General features: G+C 34.8%; 1 protein-coding gene across 1 annotated transcript in view; it reads right to left on the bottom strand.

Annotated features, from left to right (window-relative positions):
• Positions 1-12,806, bottom strand: part of NBEAL1 (neurobeachin like 1) — a 176,839-nt gene that overhangs the window by 58,040 nt on the left and 105,993 nt on the right. The window contains exons 35-37 of the mRNA XM_047083649.1: positions 8,238-8,364; positions 2,072-2,220; positions 1,340-1,473 (exon numbers count right to left, since the gene is read on the bottom strand). Of these exons, the coding sequence (XP_046939605.1) occupies positions 1,340-1,473; positions 2,072-2,220; positions 8,238-8,364 (410 nt within the window). The remainder of the gene's footprint in view (positions 1-1,339; positions 1,474-2,071; positions 2,221-8,237; positions 8,365-12,806) is intronic.

Here is a 12,806-nt window from a genome sequence, read left to right on the forward strand (position 1 = left end):
AAACTTAAAAAAATAAAAAACCTCTAAAAGTGCCTGGGTGGCTCAGTCGGTTAAGCATCAGACTTCAGCTCAGGTCATGATCTCATGGTCTGTGAGTTTGAGCCCAACATCAGGCTCCACACACTGACTGTGGAGCCTGATTGGGAATTCTCTCTCTCCTCTCTCTCTCTGACCCTCCCCAGCTCATACTCATGCTCTTGGTCTCTCAAAATAAATAAATAAACATTAAAAAAAAAAAACACCAAAAAAATAGTAAAACCTCTAAAGTTATACAAATGTACAGTATTCAACAAGAACATGCTTGGTTTGACACACCTTCCTAAAAACATAAGCTTTGTATATTCCTATGGAGAAAATTTATTTTTAACAGTAAAAAAGTATTATTTTATAAAAATACAAAATGCCTTTAAACATCTGAATAAAATCATCTACAAGTAAACCTGGATCCCACAAATGAGCAGAAACTTAGTTACTGACTACAGCAAAAGTGAATTGAACATTCAAGGAATTTATCAGGAAAGATGCCTGTGAGAGAAAATGGAAAGAAAGCTAGGCAAGATCAAGAGTTGTCAGACAGTGATAGAAGTGTGACTCCATCACTGTGAAAAAAAGAGGGAAGGAAGGTTGGGAGTAAGAATCCTAAGTAATATGCTGAAGACACACAGCCATTGGCAGAGCTAGTACCTGGACCTAGATAATCTGGCTTCAGTGGTAATCACTTAACCACTTACACTATTCAAGAATATACTCCACTCCTGGGGCGCCTGGGTGGCTGAGTCCATAAGCATCTGACTTCAGCTTAGGTCGTGATCTTGCAGTTCATGGGTTTGAGCCCCATATTGGGTTCTATGCTGACAGCTCAGAGCCTGGAGTCTGCTTTGGATTCTGTGTCTCTCTTTCTCTGTCCCTCCCCAGCTTGTATTCTCTCTCAAAAATAAATAAATTAACTTTTGGGGGAAAAAAAAGAATATACTCTACTCCTGGAAAAAATACCTGCCCCATTATTATTTAACTGAACCCAACCCAATTTCATAAATTTGTCAAATAGTATATATTGCATATTATTTCACAACTGGATACTGTGAGGCACTTATTGGCTGACACTCAATATTCTACTGATTTATCTACTCATAAATAAACACTGAAAACAAGCAACCTAAAAATACTCAAACATAAATCCCAACAAAAATTCATATACTACTTAGCCCCTAAGGCAGAGATTTTTTTCCTCTAATATTTTGACTTTACAAATGAGTCCAAAGTTTTACACAGCTCACTAGGTGGAAAATTATTTCAAGCTAATACTTGGAGGCTTCCAGAAAGGCAGCATCTTACATACCTCCTTTTTGAAATTGAGAAAGTAGTTGGATTGGTCAACATGAAAAATCTCAAGGGCGGACCTCCTTAAATTGTAACGCCGCAGGTGAATCTCTCGAATCTGAGAATGAGGCCACTTGAAATCAAAGCCTACTCCTGAAAACAGAAGAAATCTTGTGACCAGAGTACCATATGAAGTTACTTGTATTATGCAGAAGATATCTCCTAGCTCCTAACAAAAGTAGCACTTAGGGAAAAGGAATTACATTTATTTCATAAAAACCATTTGATAAATTTAGTGGATGTTTAGATGGTTTCTTTTAAAAGTATTTTTAAATTCTATAGCTATTCTATTTTCTTCTCATGAAAACAGAATAATCCTGATCATTACATCTCAAAAACATTTTTCCTTTTCTCTTTATGTTGGCATTTTAGATTTAAATATTGTTTAATTTTCAGATAATGAATTATGTGAAAAGCTGATAGAAATAAATGTGCAAATAAAATTAAGACTGCATTTTATAACACAAGTTTACAGCAATCCCTCTTACCAAATCTTTAAAAAACATTAACAAAAAAAGCATTCCCTCCAATACATTGTTGAAATTTAATTCCATATTGACTTTCCATTTCTCCTCTTACATAATAGACCACAATCCCACAATCCTATGTCACTGTTTTCTTCTCATTAATGATTAATAAGCTGGATACTTAACTATTGAACAACAGAAATTATTCCCCCAGAACTCCTCACCATCTTCTTTTTCAATGCTGCAATCATAGAAGTAAATGTGTTGAGTAGTAATTTCTAATCTGCCAGGAATTACGTCAATTATTGTAATGAGCTCACAGTCTTCTGACAACACCAATTTTTCTTTTTGATCCTGTTCTTCTTTTTCATCACTGTAAAAACAAAAATCAACCAAACAAAAACCATCCAACGTATTCTGTGTAAATGGAAAAGAATATCAAGAAAGAGTATTTGAATTACCTATAAAAATATTCCACTGAATATTAAACTAATTAAATACTGTCCAAAATGTTATTTCCCAATAACTCAGTTAAAAAAAAACAAAGTTTTGTATTTTAATTGTATGTGGCCCATTAAAACAAAATATAGTGAATCTTTAAGACTACTGGCAGAGGACAGTTCGAACATACAGCAATACTAGTCATGTCATTTTAGTTATATTTGCGAGAGATGAGTTGACCTAGGGAATATATGAATCTGTGAATAAAGGAATGCATCATTAGTGATGTTTTATGAAAAATTATCAGAAGCACTAATTATGACTGATTCTTAAACTGTAAAATGAGACTTTTCAAGAGCAACTAAATCTAGAGCAACAACATCATCATAATGTCTCTACAATGGAACTGGAGATAATACAAAGGGCTACTATAGCAATACCTTACTTAAAATAAAGTCATCTTGTATTAAGAGGACTGTTATCTTCTCCAATAAAAATAAGTTATAACAGTAATTACAACATAATTATATAATTTATAATTAAATAGAATTATAAATAACAAACTATAATTTATAAATTATAAATCTTCAGAAATTATTAAAATTATATTAACAAAAATCTTATTTATGCCAATGAAGATTACTACTGAACCAGGTCAATTTGTAACATTAAAGTAAGTTCCAAAGAAATGCTTGCCATGTGTAGTTTATAATCTAAAAAAAAAGTGATGTCCAGAATAAATTATGTATTTGGGTCTTGAGTACTCATTTTTGGCTGAGGCTTTACAAACATAGAAAGTAAAAGTCAGGGCAGATGTGTAAATCATGAAATTTGAACACGTTCCCTAAGGCACACACACAGATCTACTGGCAAAGAATGGCAGTCTTCTGGAACAAGGGGTTTAAATACTAATTATTGCCTGACCACTAACCTATACTAACTTTTTACAAAGGGCCAGACTTTTTTTAAAAACAGGCTTTGGGGCGCCTGGGTGGCACAGTCGGTTAAGCGTCCGACTTCAGCCAGGTCACGATCTCGCGGTCCGGGAGTTTGAGCCCCGCGTCAGGCTCTGGGCTGATGGCTCAGAGCCTGGAGCCTGCTTCCGATTCTGTGTCTCCCTCTCTCTCTGCCCCTCCCCCATTCATGCTGTGTCTCTCTCTGTCCCCAAAATAAATAAAAACATTAAAAAAAAAAATTTTTTTAAAAACAGGCTTTTTGTTTAAAAACAAAACAAAGTAAGGGCACCTGAATGGTTCAGTCAGTTAAGCATCCAACTCCTGATTTCAGCTCAGGTCATGATCTCACAGTTTCTGGGATTGAGCCCATGTCAGGCTCTGCACTGATGGCGTGGAGCCTGCTTGGGATTCTCTCTCTGCCCCTCCCCTGCTTGTGCTCTCTCTCTGTCAACATAAATAAACTTAAAAAAATAAAAATAAATTAAAAAAACAAAACGAGTAAAACAAAAACCCAATGAGTACAGACATCACTGGCAACACAGAGCAGGTAAGACATACACCACAAAATTAATCCAGGAAAGTCACTAAGCAAAAATACCACCATAATAACCATCATCAAAGAAGGGGATCAGAAACCAGAGTGGTTACAATTTATTATCTAAAATGCAAAGAAGAAGTAAATTATGAGCCATAAAGAAAAACACAGTAAAAAGAAACTGTCTTTGGGGAACTTCAGATGTTCACATTAGCAGACAAAAACATCAAAGTAGCTATGGTAAATACATTAAAAGAACTACAGGAAACTATGTTTAAAGAACTAAAGTGCATTCATTATGGCAACAAAGCCTAGTCAAATAGAGACTGTCAATTAAGAGACAGAAATTACATAATCTTTAAAAAGGGAACCACATGGAAAACTGTGGAATCAAAAAGCATAATAATTAAATGAAAATTTTACCAGGACTCAATAGCATTTAAAAAAATTTTTTTAGTGTTTATTTGTTTTTGAGAGACAGAGGGAGACAGAGCACAAGCAGGGGAGTAGGCGGAGAGAGAGGGAGACACAGAATCCAAAGCAGGCTCCAGGCTCTGAACTGTTAGCACAGAGCCCGAAGCGAGGCTCGAACCCACGAACGAGATCATGACCTGAGCTGAAGTCGGATGCTTAACCGACTGAGCCACCCAGGCCAGGCACCCCTCAATAGCATATTTGAACTTGCCTCTCAATAGCATATTTGAACTTGCAGAGGAAAGAAGCAGGATTCTTGAAGACAGTTCAAAAGAAACTGTCCAACCTGAAGAACACAAAGGAAAAAAGAAGCAGGATGAAAAAACCTCAGAGGGTTACCATCATGGGAAACAACAGATTTGTAAAAGGACTCCCAGAGAGGACAGAGAAAAAGAGCCAAACATACATATTTGAAGAAATAATGCCTGAGAACTTCCCAAATAAAAAAAATAATAATAATTCACACATCCAGGAAGATTCTATGAATATCCAAAGATATCCACACGTGGACATAAAGCCAAGGTGCTGAAAGCCAAGTACAAAAACCACCACAATACAGGATGCTAAAATGTAGTGGGATGACATATTCAAAATGCTGAAAAGAAAAGAAAAGAAAAGAAAAGAAAAGAAAAGAAAAGAAAAGAAAAGAAAACAAAAGAAAACAAAAGAGAGAAAAAAGAAAAGAAAAAACACCTGTCCACTAAGAACTGTATATCCAACAAAATCATCCTTTAAAAAAGAAAGCAATGGTCCTCAGGCAATGGATAATCACATGCAGAAGAATGAATATGGACTCCTACATCATACCACATACAAAAATTAACTGAAAATGGATCAAAGACCTAAATGTAGGAGATAAAATATAAAACTCTTAGGGGAGAAAAAGATAAATGGGACCTCAAAATTTTAAATTTTTGTCCAACAAAATGAAGGAAAACACATTCAATGGGAGAACATTTTTGCAAATCATGTATCTGTTAAGGCATTTGTATCTAGAATAAAGAACCACTATAACTTAATAACTAAAAGACAACCCAATTAAAAAAAATGAGCAAAGGATTTACATAAATATTTCTCCAAAAAAGATATATAAATAGTAAACAAATCCATGAAAAGATGCTCAGCTTCATTAGTCATTAGGAAAATGCAAATTAAAATCACAAGGTATCATTCCAAATCTTATAGAATAGTATAATAAATAAACACACAAAATGTCAAAAATTGGGGTAGATGTGGAGAAATCTGAACCCCTATATGTCACTTGGGGGAATGTTAAATGGTGTAGTCAGTATGAAAACAATTTTACAATTCCTCAAAAGGTTGTACATAGATTTACCATATAACTAACAAATCCATTACTAGGTATATACCCAATATAATTAAAAACATGTCGACACAAAGTTCTGTACATGAATATTCATGGAAGTATAAATTACAAAAACCAAAAAGTAGAAACAACTGTCTGTTCATCAACTGATGAATGGATAAACAAAGGTGGTATATCCATATGATGGAATATTATTCAACCATAAAATGGAATGAAGTCAAGTTACATGCTACTCCATGAATGAACCTTGGACACATTATACTGAATGAAATAAGCTAGACATAAAAGGCCACATATTGTAAGAAACAAATGAAATGTCAAAAACAGACAAAGCCAATAGAGACAGAAAGCAGATGAGTGATTTCCAGGGGATGTAGGAAGGGGAAAATTGGGAGTGTCTACTAAAAAACTACAAGATTTCCTTTCAGAGTGATGAAAATGTTCTGTAATTAGACTTGTGAACATACTAAAACCTATGGAATGTCACACTTTAAAAGAGTAAATTTTAGGGGCGCCTGGGTGGCGCAGTCGGTTAAGCGTCCGACTTCAGCCAGGTCACGATCTCGCGGTCCGTGAGTTCGAGCCCTGCATCAGGCTCTGGGCTGATGGCTCAGAGCCTGGAGCCCATTTCCGATTCTGTGTCTCCCTCTCTCTCTGCCCCTCCCCCGTTCATGCTCTGTCTCTCTCTGTCCCAAAAAGATAAATAAACGTTGAAAAAAAAATTAAATAAATAAATAAAAGAGTAAATTTTATATGAATCTCAATTTTCAAAAGATATATAACTAAAATTTTGTTAAAAAGTAGCCAAAAATGAAGGCAAAAATAAAGACTACCACAAATAACAAAGCCTGAGAGAATCTGTGGTCAGACATTCCTCACATGAAAATAAAAGAAGTCCTTCAGGCTAGAAGATGAAGACACCAGATGGAAATTTGAATGTGCACAAATAAACAAAGTATATAAGTATGGTAATTATGCAGGCAACTAAAAAGTACAGTTATATAGTTTTCTCTATTCTTCCCTTGACTGATTTAGACAAGTGCATACAATAGTAACTACAAAATTGTATTGTTGGCCTTAAAACACAATGAAGTCTGTATTTATGATAATTAATACAAAGGAGAGATAAGGAAACCAATATCTTTTATGTTTGGGAAAATTTTCTACTACAAATTCAAAATTTTTAAATGTATCTAAGGCTATTCATTTTAAATTTTCTTGAGGGAGGTTTGCTAATTTGTATCTTTCAAGAAATTTGTCCATTTAAGTTGTCAAAATTTATTGGTAAAGTTGTATTTAGTATTTCTTTTTAATCATTTTAATATTTTTAGTGTTCTCTCCTTTTTAATTCCCAATATTGATAATTTATGTGGCCTTTCTTTCTTTCCTGACCAGTCTGGCAAGGAGTTTATGTTTTGTTAGCTCTTTTTTTTTTTTTTTCAACGTTTATTTATTTTTGGGACAGAGAGAGACAGAGCATGAACGGGGGAGGGTCAGAGAGAGAGGGAGACACAGAATCGGAAACAGGCTCCAGGCTCTGAGCCATCAGCCCAGAGCCTGACGCGGGGCTCGAACTCACGGACCGCGAGATCGTGACCTGGCTGAAGTCGGACGCCCAACCGACTGCGCCACCCAGGCGCCCCGAGCTCTTTTTTTATTTTTTTAATAACTAGCTTTTGTTTTCTTTGGTCTTTTTCCTTTTCCAATTTTCTTTTCATGACTTCTGCTTTCATCTTTATAATTTCTTCCTTCTGCTTAAGAGTTTATATTTTATTCTGTACTTTCTATCTAAAATTTAACTATCTAAACATTCTATCTAAGCTTTAACTGTATCCCACAAATTTGATAGGTTATGTTTTCATTATCATTCAGCTAAAAATATTTTCTAATTTCAAGGTCCAGCTCAAAGTTATCTCAGTTCTAAAAAGCATGCCTCAATAATGTCAGTTAATACTGATAGACTACTCACAACTGATACAGCAGTAACTGATGGATCCTGCAAATACAGTTGACTCTTAAACAATACAGGGGTTAGTGGCACTGAAGCTGGTGTAAAAATCTACAAATAAAATTGACTCCCTAAAAATTTAACTAACAGCCTACTGTTGACCAGTAACTGTTACCAACCAATAATATACACAGTTGATGAATAAATCTTTTGTATATCTTATATACTGTATTCTTACAATAAAGTAAGCTAGAAAAAAGAAAAAGGTTTTAAGAAAATCATTAGGAAGATATAATACATTTACAGTACTATATTGTTTTTATTGACAAAAATCATATATAAGTGGATCCATGCAGTTTAAACCTTTATTGTTCAAGGGTCACTGTACTTAGTATTTTAAGCAAATACCTTCCATGATTTTAAAATCCCGTTTTTCAGAACAAAATTTTTTAATGTTTATTAAAATACAACAATATAATGTTTATATTGAGACACACACACACACACACACACACACACACACACACACACACACAGAATCCTAAGCAGGCTCCACACTGTCAGCGCACAGCCCTGTGCAGGGCTCAATCCCACGAACCTTGAGATCATGACCTGAACCAAAATCAAGAGCCAGATGCTCAACTGACTGAGCCACCCACGCTCCCCCAAAACAAAATAATGTTTACTCCTTTCAAATACTTATACATACATATTTACTCTGGCTGTTATGTCTTCTTCAGGAAGGTCTAATTTATCCTCTTCCATATTGCTAACTTTTACTTGTTTCACTACTTCCAAAAGCAATGAATCACTAGAAGGCTGTGAGTGTTGGATACCTGTCGAAAATAAATACAAAATATCTATTAAACACAAAGTAAAAAATAATCCTATTATAGTCCTGTAACTTCTGGCTATTAATTACATAATAATATATACATATATATATATATATATATATATATATATATATTAAGTAAAGGAAGAGAGTAAGGGAATTGGGTGAAGGTACTCAAAAGGTCTAAACTTCCAATTACAAATAAGTATTGGGGACATAATGTGCAATGATGACTATAGTCAACAATGCTATATGGTATACTTGCTACAAGAGCAGATCCTAAAAGTTCTCATCATAAGGAAAAAAATTTTTGTTAACTACACATGATGGGTGTTAACTAAACATTACGGTAATTATTTTGTAATATGCACATATCTCAAGTCATTATGTTCTAGATCTTACATAGTATTGTATGTTAATTATATTTATAAAACTGGAAAAAAACCTTGGGAGGTAAAGTTTTCTAAGATAGAAAAGATATTTACTACAGAAAAGTTTTTAATACATGATTTAGAGTAATCTGGGTTGTTTGTGATTTTTAAAAACTACTACATGTATAAAAAAAGGAATAAATGTTTTTAAAATATGTCTATAATTTTTTTATTATTTATGTTTGTTTATTTTGAGGGTGAGACAGACAGGGTGTAAGAGGGAAAGGGGCAGAGACAGAGGAAGACACAGAATCTGAAGCAGGCTCTAGGCTCTGAGCTGTCAGCACAGAGCCCATGAGGGGCTTGAACTCACGGACCGTGACATCATGATCTGAGGTGAAGGTGGACGCCCAACCAACTGAGCCAGCCACCCAGGTGCCTCTGTCCTTTATTTTTAATGATGGTACTATTTATGTTTCAAAATGGGTCAACTCCTCTCTTTAATTCATTTAATTCTAACATATGCCAGTAAGTCAAAGAAAGAATTATTCTCACTGTATTAATAAAACTATTTTTATTGTGTATTTGTACTAAAGAAATATTAAGTAAGAATGTGACAAATTATCTTTAATTGGAAGAGAATACATAATACAAAAGCTGAAGTGTTCTTTTCTGGAGCACATGGAATTTAAAAAGTAATTCTAGATACATATATATGCAATAAATAAATGGATTTTATAAAATATACATTTTGTAAGAAGACAGGGCTAATATAATGGGAAGAACAAAGGCTGTGAGGTGGTGAACTTAAATTCAAATCCGGTTCTGCCATTTATTAAATAGATGACTCCTCTGAATCTTTGTTTTTTTAACTGTGTAACGGAGATACATCACATTACATTAAGTATAAAATAAATGGCAGCTATTATAATTGTACATTTACTTCTCAATTATCTGAGTGGTATAAGAGTAGTAATAAAAATAACTGCATGATTTATAGGTAGGACTGGGAAAAAGTTATGTATGTAACTATGAATAAAGACATTTCAGTTGCGGGAAACAAAAATAATTCATACCAACTAACAAAACATTATAAAGACGACAAATCCTCCCTTAATTTTTCATATGGTATCATTGCTCAGACATAGAAAATGAATCAACCTAATGTACAGCTGCATTTTTCTGTGTAAATCTGCTTTGATCACACCTTTGTCTATAGAGAGGAAGTACTGGCTCACACTTTTCCTAGTTACTGAATATGTTTCTTCATATGTTCTAATTTATTGCAGGTGGCAGTATTTATTGTTCAGCATGTAAGTAAAGCACATGAGCATGCAATGAAACTGAAAATCAGGAATCAATGTAATGTGATACAAAGAGAAAACAGACTTTATGTAGCTGGATGACACTATTCCATTAAGAGTGTAGTTCAGGGGTGCCTGGGTGGTTCAGTCAGTTGGGTGACCGACTTTGGCTCAGGTCATGATCTCACGGTTTGTGAGTTCAAGCCCCACGTTGGGCTCTGTGCTGACAACTCAGAGCCTGGAGCGTGCTTCTGATTCCATGTCTCCCTCTCTCTCTGCCCCTCCCCCACTCATGCTCTGTCTCTCTGTCTCAGAAATAAAACAAACATTAAAAAAAAAAAGAGTGTAAGTTCAAAATGTGATGAAAGACTGGAGAATAAACTGACGATGGGAAACACTTCAGGCAAAGAGGCCAGCTGGGAAACTACTGTAACTTTGGGAAAAGATAGCACACCAAACTAAGTCATGACAACAGGAAAGGGAATGAAAATAAGGAAAACCATTCAAAAGCTATGTAAGGGAGAATTAAGAGGACACTGTACCTAAAGAGCTATTATTATGTAGGGGATTAAGAGGGATGAGGACAGATTCATGGCTAATATTATTTTAATCTGAGTAACTAATAAATGAAGAAAATGAAACTACAACACAAAATGTGAGAGAAGCAGAGTCTAGGGCGAGGAGTAGACAAATGAGAAAACATAATGAATTCAGTTTCAGAAATTTTACATGGAAGCCCCCCTGTGGAGGAGGTATCCAATAGACAAGACAGGCAGCTGGAAATCTTCAAAAGGCAGGTTAGAATAGAAACACGTGGGAAAGCATCATTTCATATACAAACAGTGGTGAAGTCATGAGATCACCACTTCATAGAGAGAATAGGCAAAAGGCAAGATGGCTAGGCATGGATCTGGGAATATAATCATTCAAAAGGTGAACAAGACTAAATATTAGTAAGAGAACTAGGAGCTTAAGCAGCATTGCTAGAAAAATATAGTTATAGAGGAGGATAACTACCAAATGGTTCAGAAACAAGAGAAAGTGTAAGAAATAAAAACAAGTTGTTGCAAATACTCAGAAAAGAGTACTTTTTTAAAAAAGATTTTAAGCAATCTCTACACCCAATGTGGGGCTCGATATTACAACCCCAAGATCAAGAATTCCATGTTCAAATCTACTTCTGAAATCATTGTTGCACCATATGCTAACTTGGATGTAAATTAAAAAAAAAAAATAGAATTGCACGTTCCACTTCTTTTTTTACATAAAATTTTTTTATGTTTGTTTATTTTTAGACAAAGACAGAATATGAGCTGGGGAGGAGCAGAGAGAGTGGGAGACATAGAATCCAAAGCAGGCTCAGGCTCTGAGCTGTCAGCCCAGAGCCCGGTGTGGGGCTCGAACTCATGAACCACAAGATCATGACCTGAGCTGAAGTCGGACACTCAACCAACTGAGCCACTCAGGTGCCCCAAGAAAAGAGTACTGCTAATGAAAAAGTATGGACAAAATTTTTGTATAAAACCAAATAAAAAAAATAAAAGCAGACATAACAAAACTCTAAAACCAAGTATTTTTAATAATATATTTAAAAATATACTTTATTTCTGACTGTTTAAATTCCACAATTTACAAGTGGTTGTGTTCCAAAAGATACTTCACAAATCACTTGTTTGGAATTCACAAATAATTTTCCATCAAAAAAATGTTACACATGTTCAATAAGTAAAAAAAAAAAAAAAAAAAAAAAAAAAAATCATGTTTGCCAAAAAAAAAAAATATTACAGATAATGGATAAGTTTCTAGGTTAGCCCACAGTGTCAAAACTATCCTGTAAATTTGTAGTGCGATGTTACAAAGCAGAACTGGGGTAAATGAAACAAAACAAAATATTTTTTAGAATACCATGATTTCTGGCAGCTAATGAAAATACTTACAGACATAAAAAGGAGTAGGTAGAACATTTTACAATTAATTCTGAAGGATACTTCAGAGAACTTTAAAGAGCTTTAGAGATTGATGCCACTGGTTTTATACTATTTCCAGTTTCACTTTGAAATGTATGAAATTTTTTTTCTTCTGTACTATCTCACTAACTTGGGGTATTTTTGAACATTGGGTAAGGAGAAAAACTGAGAGATGAAAAAAAGAAAGAAGGGGCACCTGACTGGCTTCAGTCCAGAAAGCGTGTGACTTTTTTTTTTTTTTTAATGTTTTATTTTATTTTTGAGAGAGTGAGAGAGACAGCATGACTGGGAGAAGAGCAGAGAGAGAGGGAGACAGAATCTGAGGCAGGCTCCAGGCTCTGAGCTGTCAGCACAGAGCCCGACACGGGGCTCGAACCCACAAACTATGAGATCATGACCCGAGCCAAAGTCGGATGCCCAACTGACTGAGCCACCCAGGCGCCCGTGGAAAGCATGTGACTCTTGATTTCAGGGTTGTGAGTTTTGAGCCCCACATGGGGTGTAGAGATTACTTAACTAAATAATTTAAAAAAAGAAAAAGAAAAAAAGAAAGAGCACTAGTTTTCCTATACTTAACTAAAACCAAGGAGAAGGGACATAAAATTCTACCTATGTACAAGTATAAACGGGTGAGGAAAGGAAGAGGAACAGGGAATTTCCTGAAGTGGGATTTCTTGGCAAAAACAAAGAAAAAACAGGGGACACCATTCTTTAAGTATTACTAGATTCAAGTCATTCACTAATAGATATTTGCTGAGTAATAAGCACAGTCGAATTTCAATGAGTAGAGAAAGTATAATA

The sequence above is a fragment of the Lynx rufus genome, unplaced genomic scaffold (assembly GCF_022079265.1).
Source record: "Lynx rufus isolate CCGP_SWC_20201006 ecotype Redwood Valley unplaced genomic scaffold, mLynRuf1.p SCAF_2, whole genome shotgun sequence".
Classification (NCBI taxonomy): Eukaryota; Metazoa; Chordata; class Mammalia; order Carnivora; family Felidae; genus Lynx; species Lynx rufus.